The 13921-nt window shown below is 52.1% G+C and overlaps 2 protein-coding genes across 10 annotated transcripts in view; one reads left to right on the top strand and one right to left on the bottom strand.

Annotated features, from left to right (window-relative positions):
* The window catches only part of PSMD9 (proteasome 26S subunit, non-ATPase 9), a 405206-nt gene extending 397522 nt beyond the window's left edge, over window positions 1-7684 (bottom strand). Inside the window, exon 1 of the mRNA XM_050748168.1 lies at window positions 7681-7684. The gene's annotated coding sequence lies outside the window, so the exon portion shown is untranslated. The remainder of the gene's footprint in view (window positions 1-7680) is intronic.
* Window positions 1-13921, top strand: part of KDM2B (lysine demethylase 2B) — a 155983-nt gene that overhangs the window by 59538 nt on the left and 82524 nt on the right. For all 9 annotated transcript variants that reach the window (XM_050747866.1, XM_050747862.1, XM_050747871.1 and 6 more), the window contains 2 exons: window positions 7941-8067; window positions 11858-12330. In XM_050747866.1, the coding sequence (XP_050603823.1) occupies window positions 7941-8067; window positions 11858-12330 (600 nt within the window). The remainder of the gene's footprint in view (window positions 1-7940; window positions 8068-11857; window positions 12331-13921) is intronic.

Below are 13921 nucleotides of genomic sequence, written 5' to 3'. Positions count from 1 at the left end.
TGGGTGGATCACTTGAGGTCAGGAGTTCGAGACCAGCGTGGCCAACATGATGAAACCCTGTCTTTACCAAAAATACCAAAAAACCAGGCGTGGTGGTGCGAGCCTGTAGTCCCAGCCACTTGGGAGGCTGTGGTGGGAGGGTGGTTTGAGCCTGGGAGGTGGAGGTTGCAGTGAACTGAGATCGCGCCACTGCACTCCATCCTGGGCAACAGAGCCAGACCTGTCTCATACATAAAACAAAACAAAACAAAAAAAACCCTGGAGACTTGGGGCAAAAAAGGCCCATTTTTCATTCTACTAGTTCCTGTTTTTTCAACATAGCTATTCAAATATTCATTTTCTTTTATTTAAATTGAGAGATAATTCATATACCCTAAAGTTTACCATTCAAAGTATACAATTCAGTGGTTTTTAGTGTCTTTAAAAACCATCAGTTTTTAAATGATGACATTAGTTGTGTCATCATCACCACTAATTCCAGAACATTTTCATCACTCCGAAAAGAAACCTTGTACCCACAAGCAGTCACTTCCTGTTTCTCCCTGCCTTTCCCTTGGCTAGCCCTAATCTCTTTTCTATCTCTGTGGATTTGCCTATTCTGGACATTCGATGTAAATGGAGTCATTCAATATGTGGCCTTTTGTGTCTGGTTCCTTTCACGTAGCATAATGATTTCCAGGTTCATCCACATTGTAGCATGTGCCAGAGCTTCATTCCTTTTCATGGCTGAATAATATTCCATTCTGTAGCCAGACCACACCATTTCTTCTTGGGATTTGCCTCTGAGATGACTTTTTGCCCTGGTGAGGTGTTGCTCTGCGTAGATCTAAGGAGAGTTCTCACAAGGGCACCTGCTCTGTACTGAGCCCCTGTCTCTGCTGGTCTTGTTTTCAGGCCTTGGTTTGCACAAAATCACATACATGAGCAAAGTATTAGCTACTGCCTTTGTATCCGAACATTGAACAGTCTCGGCATTGCGGGCCCTTGTCTGGGGGTTTCCTGGAGACCACTCGGAGCTGTGTTTGGTGGTCAGATGTTGCGAGGCGTGTGTACCTCTTCAGATTGATGCGTGACGCCTAGATCTGCAGAGACCTGTGTCTGGACTGGGGCCCTGTGGGAGGCCCTCGTTTTGTGGACTTTCTCCCGTCTCCTCTCTGTGGCCTGCCATCTCCGTCCCACCTGGGGAAGGCCAGCCCCCACCCTGGTCTGGAGGAGCCGCCCCGTGGCGTTCAGGAGAAGAAAGGCACTGTTTGGACACAAGCGGCCATCTCACAGTCTGGGTCAATGCTGTCTGGGGCTCCGGCCAACTGTTCTTTGGCCTGTCCTGGAGTACAGGCCAGTTTGTGCACGAGCAGATGTGTGGAATAGAGACGGAGAAATCTAGTAGAAGTCAGGTCCACGACTTTCCAGGCAATTCCTGAAAGCTGGAGTCAGGCTGGGATTTCTAAAGGCTGTGGCAACTTGCTGGACAACCACCCCATCCCCCTGGGAATTCAATTGTAAAGTCAGTGGATTTGGGCCCCATGGTTCCCTTAGGAGCCCAGCTCCCCTCCCCCACCTATGACGATTGGCAGGGTGCTGGCCGGATCCCGACTGTCACACTGAGCTTATGTGGAATATCACATCCTCATCGAGAATGGCAGGTCCGCTCCCCCACCAGTGCCTACTGTCCATTCCCTTGAGTGGGCACCCCATCTGGTTTCAGTGAAGCAGGCTGGCAGCGGGGGGCTCAGGGCAGACTGGGCTGGGAACAGCGGCAGGCTGTTTAATCTGCTTTGATTTCTAATCTTGGGAGAGGGGCTTGGCTACTAGGCCCAATTGTTTATGCCTTAGGAGTCAGGGCAGACAAAAGGCACGGGGGAGGGAGTTCTGGAACCAGATAAGATGCCAGGGCTCCTTGTCAGCTCACTACAGCTTCATTCTTTATAGCCCTGAGAGCTTTCTTAAGAATGTTATGGCCATTTAAAAATAGTGTTTTAAAGGCTGGGCATGGTGGCTTACACCTGTAATCGCAGCAGTTTTGGGAGGCTGAGGTGGGGGGATTACCTGAGGTCAGGAGTTCGAGATCAACCTGGCCAACACGGTGAAACCCCGTCTCTACTAAAAATACAAAAATTAGCCGGGCTTGGTGGTGCATGCCTGTAATCGCAGTTACGTGGGAGGCTGAGGCAGGAGAATCGCTTGAACCCATGAGGCAAAGGTTGCAGTGAGCTGAGATTGCACCACTACACTCCAGCCTGGGCAACAAGAGCAAAACTGCATCTCAAAAAAAAAAAAAAAAAAAAAAAAAAAGTGTTTTAAGAGTCCTAAAACATGGCTTTGCCTGGAAACCAAATGCAGGAGGTGGGAAAGAAGGAACCATCCGTCTCCAAGCTCCGTGGTGTGGCTTTGTCTTAGAAAAAGAATTTGCCTGGCCGGGCGCCGGTGGCTCACGCCTGTAATCCCAGCACTTTGGGAGGCCAAGGCAGGCGGATGATCTGAGGTCAGGAGTTCAAGACCGGCCTGGCCAACGTGGTGAAACCTCATCTTTACTGAAGAAATACAAAAATTAGCCAGGCGTGGTGGTGCACGCCTATAGTCCCAGCTAATCGGTAGGTTGAGGCAGAATTGATGAACCCAGGAGGTGGAGGTTGCAGTGCGCTTAGATTGAGCCATTGCACTCCAACCTGGGCAACAGAGTGAGACTCCATCTCAAAAAAAAAAAAAAAAAAAAAAAAAAAGAATTTGCCTTTGTGGGCCAAGGTGGGGACCCCTATCTAAACTAGGGAGCTCCAGGGTTCTCTAGGAAGCTGTGTCTTACCCTCACCATTTAAATTTTTCTGGCAAGATGGTAGGTGACCCCATCCTGCAGTGTCACTGCCCACGAGGCGGCACAAACAGATAAAAGCATTTGGGGACTAGTGGATTTCCATTCCCCAGCCTTTGTAGGTGAAATCTTCCCTTCCCCTCATCCTGAAGCTGTGAAGAGTGATGGAAGAGTGACGGTAGCGAGTGGATATGTTGTGCGTTTGGTACCTAAAACATCTCGATAATCACTACATTCTTTTAACTTCAGTGAGGTTGATAAGGAATAGATATGGTCCAAATGATCATTAAACTGCCATCTCTCTTATATTTATCTTTTATTTATCTCCCCCCCACCCCCACCCCCGCCCAATAGCTCTAGTGAAAGCATCCTTCCCAGAAAAGGTAATGCCGACACACCCCATTCCCTCACAGCCAGGGAATCTATTTGGAAATTGCAAATAATTTACCTTCCCTCTCCCCTTCCCCCATCATTGGACTTTTTTTTTTTTTCCCATTGATTTTTTTTTTTTTTTTTTTCCAGGAGAAAAACAAATTGTAGGACACTTCCACCCACTCTCACATTTTGACTTTTTCAAGTCCTTGAGACCTGGGAGTTCTAGATACACCCGAGAAACTTTCATTGTCATCTCCTGAGGTCACTCAGCTTGAAGATGACTTAGGCCTCTGAGGAAGGGCTGAGGTGGCACCTGAGGTCCTCTGGTAGACGGATGACCTGCAGGCTGGGAGCATTGCATGCCTTGTGACTGCCTTGCCTTTTGTTTTGGACTGACGTTGGTTAACTCAATTTGGTGAGGCTCCGAGTCTGTCAACAAATAATGTTGAGCAACCGTATGTTTAATGTCCCCAGGCATGTGGCTGAAACCTTTTGAAGGCGAAGGGTGGAAGGCGACAACCTGTTTGTAAGTCAATTCTTTGCAAATTTTTGTTTCCCACAGTCCTCTCTTGGAAAAAAAAAATAAAATGAAAAAATAAATTTGAATTCCTTCATCAGCATTTGTTTTCACCCAGCTGGTTTCCCTTGGGTTCAGCAACAAAGAAGGGAGACTTATCTTTCCCTCCTGAAATGCAGCCCCCCAATTTTTTGCCCCTGATTTAGAAAGATTCCCAGGTGGTCATGGTGTCTGAGTAGAGTAACTTGGACAGTGTCAAAAAGATTTGAAAAGTCAAAGCCGACTTCAGAGATTTACCAATCAAGTCTCATGTTAGGAAATGTGGATGGCGGTCTGTCTGTCCTCAGCCTGCTTTTTAGGTATTGGTAATTTCTTCCAAAATCTTTTGTCCCTTTCTTTTGAATAGAGGTGGGGCTGAGGTCCCCTAAACCCTTCTTCATAGGAAATCAAGGTTTGCTTCATGCGTAGGAGGCCCTCTGTTTTACACTCCAGAGGGCACCGATCTAGTAACTATGAGAAAAGATGACTACTCTCCCAGCACTGAAACTGGGGATCTCAGGAAAGGAGCTGGAGCCAAGGAAACCGCTAGGTGATAGTCCCCACTCCGTGCATCCCCCCGGGGGCTGAAGAGCATGCGGTGGCCATGATCTCATTGCAAAGCATTCCATCCATCAGAGGCAGGCAGAGCCCAGCACCCAGTGTGCAGGCGGAGAGAGGAGGCCCCGCAGTGGGAGGAGGCCTTGAGGCCAGGAGCTGAGTGAGAGCCAGGACTCTCAGAGACACTTGGTTTGGGCCTTTTCCAGATGCGCACTTTGAGAAATGTAGGAAAATAGCATTTTAGGGCAAAAGGAGAACCGAGGTCGGCTTCTAGTTGTCTTTGTCCCAGATGGGGAATGTCACCTGTTTATCGTCAGCAGAGAGCAGGGCAGTGGGGGTGGGTGAGTGTGATTCGGGGAGGGGGAGAGAGTGTGAGTAGGAGGCTGGGGAGTGTGATTGGGGGGTGGGGAGTGTGATTAGGGGGTGAGGAGTGTAATTAGAGGGGATGGGGAGTGTGATTAGAGGGGGTGGGGAGTTTGATGGGGGGATGGCGAGTGTGATTGGGGGATGGGGAGTGTGATTTGGGGGGTGGGGAGTGTGATTAGGGGGTGGGGAGTGTAAGTAGAGGGGGTGGGGAGTGTGATTGGGAGATGGGGAGTGTGATTGGGGGTGGGGAGTGTGATTGGGGGGTGGGGAGTGTAAGTAGAGGGGGTGGGGAGTGTGATTAGGGAGGTGGGGAGTGTGGTTGGAGGGTAGAGAGTGTGATTGGGGGTGGCAGAGTGGTTGGGGGTGGGGAGTGTGATTGGGGAGTGAGGAGTGTATTGGGGAGTGGGAAGTGTGATTAGAGGGGTTGGAGAGTGATTACAGGGGGTGGGGAGTGTGAATAGGAGGGTGGGGAGTGTGATTTGGGGTGGGCAGTATGATTAGAGGGAGTGGGGAGTGTGATTGGGGGTGGGGAGTGTGATTGGGAGATGGGGAGTGTGATTTGGGGGTGGGGACTGTGTTTAGAGGGGGTGAGGAGTGTGATTGGGGGTGGGGAGTATGATTGGGGGGTGGGGAGTGTGATTGGGGGTGGGGAGTGTGATTAGAGGGGATGAGGAGTGTGAATAGGAGGGTGGGGGTGTGATTAGGGAGTGGGGAGTGTGATTAGGGGGTGGGGAGTGTGATTGGGGGTGGGGAGTGTGATTGGGTGGGAAGTGTGATTGGGGGTAGGGAGTGTGATTAGGGGGTGGGGAGTGTGGGAGGTGGGGAGTGTGATTGGGAGATGTGGAGTGTGATTGGGGGGTGGGGACTGTGTTTAGAGGGGGTGAGGAGTGTGATTGGGAGTGGGGAGTATGATTGGGGGGTGGGGAGTGTGACTAGAGGAATGGGGAGTATGAATAGGAGGATGGGAAGTGTGATTAGGGAGTGAGGAGAGTGATTGGGTGTGGAGTGTGATTGGGGGTGGGGAGTGTGATTAGGGGGTGGGGAGTGTGATTGGGGAGTGTGATTGGGGGGGTGATTGGGGGGGAGTGTGAATAGGGTGGGGAGTGTGATTAGGGAGTGGGGAGTGTGATTGGGAGGGGAGTGTGATTGGGGTGGGGAGTGTGAATAGGGTGAGGAGTGTGATTAGGGGGTGGGGAATGTGATTGGGGGATGGGGAGTGAGTGGGAAGGTGGGGAGTATGATTGGGGGGTGGGGAGTGTGATTAGAAGGGATGGGGAATGTGAATAGGAGGGTGGGGGTGTGATTAGGGAGTGGGGAGTGTGATTGGGGGATGGGGAGTGTGATTGGGGGATGGGGAGTGTGATTAGGGGAATGGGGAGTGTGATGGGGGTGGGGAGTGTGATTGGGTGGGGAGTGTGAATAGGAGGGTGGGGAGTGTGATTAGAGGGGTTGGAGAGTGTGATTGGGGCATGGGGAGTTTGATGGGGTGGGGAGTGTGATTGGGTGGGGAGTGTGATTAGAGGGGATGGGGAGTGTGAATAGGAATGTGGGGAGTATGATTAGGGAGTGGGGACTGTGATTAGAGGGGGTGAAGAGTGTGATTGGGGTGGGGAGTGTGATTGGGGGGTGGGGAGTTTGATGGGGTGGGGAGTGTGATTGGGAGTAGGGAGTGTGATTGGGGGTGGGGAGTGTGATTAGAGGGGATGGGGAGTGTGAATAGGAAGGTGGGGAGTGTGATTGGGGGTGGGGACTGTGATTAGAGGGGGTGGGGAGTGTGATTGGGGGTGGGGAGTGTAATTAGGGGTTGGGAAGTGATTTGGGGACAGTGGGAGAGTGTGATTAGGGGGTTGGGGAGTGTGATTAGAGAGGGTGGAGAGTGTGATTGGGGGTTAGGAGAGTGTGAATGAGGGGATGGGAGAGTGAGATTAGGGGAGTGAAGATATTAGGGACAGGGCAATGTGACTAGAAGGTGGGAGACGGTTATTGTTCACCATCCAACTCCCTGAGTTTGCATAAGATCAGGGAGGGAAGGACGGCTCTCTAGCTCTCCCCCTTGACAAGAGAGCCAGGGAGCAAGGTGTGAGTGTGGGCGTGTGAGACCGTCGTGTGGCCTCTGCAGGAGAGGCCCCGTATGGGTGCCAGGGACCTCGTTCCATCCTTGTGTTGGGGCCATCAGTGACGTTACTTCCTTCCCATCTTTCAGTGACATCTCACCTGTACGGACCCTGAACTGCCCCCTGTGGAATCTCCCGGGGCTCAGGCCTTTTGACAGTTCTAATACACAAAGCTGTCTCCACCTTTACTTCCTCTTCTATGATAAACAACCAGCCAGCAACATGGTAAACCCCATCTCTGCAAAAAATACAAAAAACCCCAGCCAGGCGTAGTGGTGCGTGCCTGCAGTCCCAGCTACTCACAGGGCTGAGGCAGGAGGGTCGCTTGAGCCCAGGAGGTCGAGGCTGAGTGAGCCATGATCGTGCCACTGCACTCCAGCCTGGGTGACAGAGTGAGACCCTCGCTATTTTTATAAAAGGGAGGTGAGACAAAAGGAATCTCCTGCTCCAGACCTGATGTGTCTCCCTCAGCTCAGCATCACGATGGTCTCAGGTCATACCTGGGTCCTGTGTCTGAGGGAGCCCTTGTGGCCCTGCAGGCTGGGCAGTGCCAGGTGGGTGTGGGGAGGAGCAGGAGGTGGACCCCTGCAAGGCCCCACCCCTGGAGGTAGGTGAGGCCACACCCCCTCACTCTCATTGGTCCACTGGCCTGGCCTCCCTCCCAAAGAGCAGGAGGAGGCTCCATAACCTGTCTACAAATGGGTAAGGCTTGGGAGTTGATTTCTGGTTTTTAAGCGGGAGGGAGGAACAGCAGAATCTGTGCAGGAATTTTCAGAAACAAGTAGGAACCTATGTCTGTAGTAGCTAGGATCAGGCAGCAGCTCCCACCTGCAGGTGCCCACACTCTCTGCAGGCAGCTCAGGGGAGAATTCTGTTTTTCTTCATCTCACAGGAGCACCAAGTGGCCCCCATCCAACCTCCGGGGCGTGCAGCTCAGGGACCTTTGAGATGAGGCGCTCATGCGGGCCTTGTCCTCCGCCTCATTTGTGCATGCTGCTGGCATCCCGCTTCCAGCTCCCCACCATTTCTCCCCCCACCATCCATGCTCTCGCTAAGACGACGACAGTGACCCTCACCCGCAGGGAGCCTGCCCCACACTTCTCTCCCTCATTCCCCCTGCGCCCTCTGGAAACTGACCTTTGCCTGCCTGCGTCTTTGTTTTCAGGTGCAGCCCAAATTCCGTTACCCCTTCTACTATGAGATGTGCTGGTATGTCCTGGAGAGATACGTGTACTGTGTGACCCAGCGCTCCCACCTCACTCAGGAATACCAGAGGGAGTCGATGCTTATTGGTGAGTGAACCGGAGGGAGCCCACGGCCTCGGCTGCACAGCTGGGGCAGAAATCATCTCACACTCCCTGCGATCTGGGGATTCGTTGAATCAGTGTATTGGGCAGAATCCTAGGAACCCCTCAGGGGAAGCCATTCTTGTCAGTTTCCCACCTGGAATACAGAGTCCAAGAAAATGAACTCGGATCCCCAAAAGAGTCACGTGTGTGGCCTCCAGCCCATGGCTGTGCAGATGCAGGTTGGGGCCGCCCCGGGCTTGGCTGCTAAAACAGGATCACCCCACAGAGCAGAGAATCCTTGTTCTTTTGGCTCTTACGTGGACACCAGCTGATTTTTCCTCTTGCACCGGAGGTTGGGTTTTTAATCTATGTTAAGAGCAGTCCTGGCCGGGCGCGGTGGCTCAAGCCTGTAATCCCAGCACTTTGGGAGGCCGAGACGGGCGGATCACGAGTTCAGGAGATGGAGACCATCCTGGCTAACACAGTGAAACCCTGTCTCTACTAAAATACAAAAAAAATTAGCCGGGCGAGGTGGCGGGCGCCTGTAGTCCCAGCTACTCGGGAGGCTGAGGCAGGAGAATGGTGTGAACCCGGGAGGCGGGGCTTGCAGTGAGCTGAGATCCGGCCACTGCACTCCAGCCTGGGGGACAGAGCCAGACTCCGTCTCAAAAAAAAAAAAAAAAAAAAAAAAAAAAAAAAAGCAGTCCTGTGAGATGCAGCCAGTCCCCAAAAACCCAAGGCCGTCTTTGAGGCAGCAGGAGGGGTGACCAGGGCAGGTGGTGCAGGCCTGGAGGAGCAGGAGAGAGTGTGTGGAGCCGCTGCAGCGCCCTGTCCTGCTGCCAGTGTTTAAAGAGACATCATTCCCCCAACACGGCTCTGCCCTTGAATCTTGACTCACAGACGCCCGCTCTGAAGTTGCATCTGGCTGTGACTGCAAGCTCCGACCAGCAATCTAGAGGAAGAACGTGATTCCTCTCGACTATGTCTGAGCTGTTGTCGTGCAGGGGTTTTCCTGGATGATGTAGAGTCTACAGCATCTCAGACAAAGCATTTTTTTTTTTTTTTTTTTTTTTTTTACCAGGGGATAGAAAGATGAGACACTAGTCCATCTCCTTGAGGGTCTGCACAATTTTTCCTGCAGCCTCTAGGATTTTTAGATTCTTTTTTTTCCCCCTTTACAGTAAGCCTCTTCTGTGCCTTCCCTTATGCCCCATCCCTAATGACGTTCAGGGGTTCCAGGCTGGGCGTATGATGGGGAACCAGTGTTTCCTCTGGGGCCATCACTGGGAAGTCTTTGCCTGTGAGGTCTGTCGCGAGCCTCATTCCCGCCCAATGATGTGATAATCGGGCGTTGGAAAGTCCCGAAACCCTACAACCTGCCCCTCTGGAGCTCCCAGCCTGGTAGGAGAGAAGGGAAATGATCCTGAAATAGCGTGAGAGCCGCTATGATGGCAGTAACTCCACGATCCCCCGGGGACAGAGGCTGGGAAGAGCGAGAGGCTGTCTGAGTGTCTGCAGTCCCCAGGCCAGGAAGCCGAGGGTTGGTTCTCTCACTTGGATATGTAGGACAGAAGAAGAACATTCCATTCACAGGCACAGGAGGAAATCTCGAGGTGGTGCTTGGGTAATCAGTACCCACATCTTCCTTATGTTTTCTTGCCACTGTTTTCCCTCTGACTCTCCCAGTCCATCTGCCAATGAGAAGAGACAACGTGAGGGAGACACCCCCTGCATCCAGAGCCGCTGTGTGCCACTGCCTGTGTCCGGGGTACCTGTGTCCTCCACACCACGGCCTTCTGAGAATGTTTCCTTTGCCTTCCATTTTTTAAACAGCCCTATTGGGAATAGTTCCCGTATCACACAATTCACCATTGCAAGTGTAGAATCCAGTGGTTTTCAGTCTCTTCACGGATACATGCAGCCACTGCTGCAGTCAATTTCACATTTTCATCACTGTGAAAAGAAACCTAGGGCCAGGGCCGGGCGCGGTGCCTCACGCCTGTAATCCCAGCACTTTGGGAGGCTGAGGCGTGTGGATCACTTGAGGTCAGGAGTTCGAGATCAGCCTGGCTAACATGGTGACACCTCGTCTCTACTAAAAATATGAAATTAGTCCAGTGTGGTGGCACATGCCTATAATCCCACATACTTGGGGGGCTGAGGCAGGAGAATCACTTGAACCTGGGAGGTGGAGGTTGCAGTGTGCCGAGATCATGCCATTGCACTCCAGTCTGGCTGACAAAGTGAGACTGTCTCAAAAAAAAAAAAAAAAATCCTAGCACTTTGGGAGGCCAAGGCGGGTGGATCCCTGAGGTTAGGAGTTCGAGACCAGCCTGACCAACATGGTGAAACCCTGTCTCTACTAAAAAACACAAAAATTAGCTGGATGTGGTGGTGCACCTGTAATCCTAGCTACTCAGAAGGCTGAGGCAGGAGAATCCCTTGAACCCAGGAGGTGGAGGTTGCAGTGAACTGAGATCACACCACTACACTCCAGCCTGGGCAACAGAGTGAGACTCTGTCTCAAAAAAAAAAAAAGAAAGAAACCCATACCCTTTAGCTGTTGTCTCTATCTCCCCTCCTCGCTCCTTCCCCAGCCCTAGGCAACTCATCTACTTTCTGTCCCTGTAGACGTCCCCTGCCCGGGACGTTTCACATGAGTTGAATCATATAATAAATGCTCTCTTAGACTTGTTTTTATTTTATTTTAGTACTATTATTATTGTTATTATTTGAGACAGGGCCTTGCTGTGTCGCCCAGGTTGGAGTGCAGTGGCGCATTCATGGCTCACTGCAGCCTCCACCTCCCGGGCTCAAGTGATCCTCCCATCTCAGGCTCCCAAGTAGCTGGGACTACAAGTGCACATCATCACACCCAGCTAATTTGTGTAGTTTTTGTAGAGATGGGGTTTCGCTACGTTTCTCAGGCTGGTCTCAAACTCCTGGGCTCAAGCAATCCACCCGCCTAGGCCCCCCAAAGTATAGGGATTACAGGTGTGAACCACTGCACCCAGGCTCGACTTATTTTTAGACATTAAAAAGTAGGCCGGCGCGGTGGCTCAAGCCTGTAATCCCAGCATTTTGGGAGGCCGAGACGGGCGGATCACGAGGTTAGGAGATTGAGACCATCCTGGCTAACCCGGTGAAACCCCGTCTCTACTAAAAAAAAAAAATACAAAAAACTAGCCGGGCAAGGTGGCGGGCGCCTGTAGTCCCAGCTACTCGGGAGGCTGAGGCAGGAGAATGGCGTAAACCCAGGAGGCAGAGCTTGCAGTGAGCTGAGATCCGGCCACTGCACTCCAGCCTGGGTGACAGAGCAAGACTCTGTCTCAAAAAAAAAAAAAAAAAAGTAAAGTGCCAGGTACCAGCCTGGGCAGTATAGTGAGACCTCATCTCTACCAAAAAAGCTTAAAAAAAACTGGCTGAGTGTGGTGGGCGCACCAGCAGGAGGATCACTTGAATCCGGGAGGCAGAGGTTGCAACGAGCTGAGATGGTGCCACTACAGTCCAGCCTGGGCGACTGAGCAAGACTGTCTTTATATAAATAAATAAAGTGCCAGTGTTCAGAGAGGCGAGGCAACCCCTGTGGGTGTACACAGCCGGGAAGCAGCAGGGTAGGGATCTGAACCTGCATCCAGCACGGTCTTTCCAGAGGCTGGAGGTACTGACCATTAGGATTGTCAGAGAAGCTAGATCTATGGAGTAAAGGGGACTTTTGGGGAGTGGAAGTTCCAAAGACCTTGGCAGGGAGTTAGGCGTCATCTCGGTCTTTCTTGTGACCCTTCCCCCACAGATGCCCCGAGGAAGCCCAGCATAGACGGCTTCTCTTCGGATTCCTGGCTGGAGATGGAGGAGGAGGCCTGTGATCAGCAGCCTCAGGAGGAGGAGGAGAAGGACGAGGAGGGCGAGGGCAGGGACAGGGCACCCAAACCGCCCACCGATGGCTCCGCTTCACCCACCAGCATGCCCTCCGAGGACCAGGAGGCCCTTGGGAAGAAGCCCAAAGCACCTGCCTTGCGGTTCCTCAAAAGGACTTTGTCTAACGAGTCAGAGGAGAGCGTGAAGTCCACCACGTTGCCCGTAGACTACCCCAAGACCCCCACTGGCTCTCCCGCCACGGAGGTCTCTGCTAAATGGACCCATCTCACCGAGTTTGAACTGAAGGGCCTGAAAGCTCTGGTGGAGAAACTGGAATCCCTCCCGGAGAACAAGAAGTGTGTCCCCGAGGGCATCGAGGACCCCCAGGCACTCCTGGAGGGTGTGAAGGTGGGCAGGAGTGGCATCTGGGGCTGGGCGGCCGAGGAGGGCTGGACAGGTCCTGTTCAGTGTGACGGGGCAGCTCAGCTCATGGTGGCTCTGTGCAGATTGCTCTGAGCATTGGGCGGGTGCCGGGAGAGGGCTTCTGGGGGCCTCAGTCCACAAAAGCCTATGTAGGGTGTCCAAGCAGAGGTGACCATTAAGAGCTGCAGAGGGTGGGTACGGTGGCTCACACCTGTAATCCTAACACTTTGGGAGTCTGAAGCGGGCAGATCACTTGAAGTCAGGAGTTCAAGACCAGCCTGGCCAACATGGTGAAACCCTGTCTCTACTTTAAAAAAAAAAAAAAAAAAAAGAAAACTTAGCCAGGCATGGTGGCCCATGCCTGTAGTCCCAGCTACTTGGGAGGCTGAGGTAGAAGAATTGCTTGAACCTGGGAGGTAGAGGTTGCAGTGAGCTGAGATCGTACCACTGCACTCCAGTCTGGGCGACAGAGCAAGACTGGGTCTCAAAAAAACAAAAGAGCTGTAGAGGACCTCATTTTGGAAGGTCACTCTGTGGCTGACGAGTTTTCTTCTCAGCACTTATTGGAAACCTGAGTCCCCACCAGCAGATGTGACATGTGTGGCAGTTGCTGTTACCGGGTCTGAGAGACAGACCCCTCCAGCCTTGTCAGGAAGCCTCGCTGTCCTGGGACAGTGTTCTTGGAGCATGCATCAGTTTCACATGAGCAGGTTGTGCATCCCCACAGTCCTTGACACGGCCAACTAATGCGGGCACTATGTAGCTGCGTGCGATTTGGAAGTCTTCATTATGATATGCATTTAATGGATGAGGAAGTAGGCTCAGAGAGGGTAAGGGGCATGCCCGAGGTCACAGAGCAGGTGGATGGTGGAGCTGGGATGAGGACTCAAGGGTGACTGCAGAGCTTCTGTGTGGCTGCCACTGCGTAGAACTGCCTCTTGTCTCAGCATTAGTCAGGCTTTTTGGTTGAGGCCTCAGAGGCATTTGGGCGTCCTTCTCCAATGTCTGATGCCCAGGGGAAGCCAGCTAGCTGTCTCCTGGGGTTGGAAACTGAATTTAAGTTTCTTCTTCAGTGACTGTGAAGTACTCAGGATTGGCAGTTCACTTGTTCATTGTATTCACTTAGGAACCCTTGTGTTGGGCCTGGGATATAGATATATTAAGATTCACTGGGTGCGGGCCGGTCACGGTGGCTCAGGCCTGTAATCCCAGCACTTTGGGAGGCTGAGGCAGATGGATCATTTGAGGCCAGGAGTTTGAGCCTAGCCTGGCCAATATAGGGAGACCCCATCTCTACAAAAAATAAAAAATTTACCCAGGCATGGTGGCTTGTGCCTGTAGTCCTAGCTACTCTGGAGGCTGAGGAAAGAGGATTGCTTGACTCCAGGAGGTCACTGCTGTAGGGAGCCATGGTCTCACCACTGCACTCTAGCCTGGGCAACAGAGCAAGACCCTGCCTGAAAAAAAACCCAAAACAACCATACTAATCTGAAGAAGAAATGTCTTTCCATGCTTTTGGAAAGCCTTTTTTACTTTATTTATTTATTTATTTATTTATTTTTTTACTATTGAGACA

Source organism: Macaca thibetana, chromosome 11 (genome assembly GCF_024542745.1).
Source record: "Macaca thibetana thibetana isolate TM-01 chromosome 11, ASM2454274v1, whole genome shotgun sequence".
Lineage (NCBI taxonomy): Eukaryota > Metazoa > Chordata > Mammalia > Primates > Cercopithecidae > Macaca > Macaca thibetana.
Note: the sequence above shows the minus strand (reverse complement) of the source record. Positions and strands in the feature narration are given on the sequence as shown.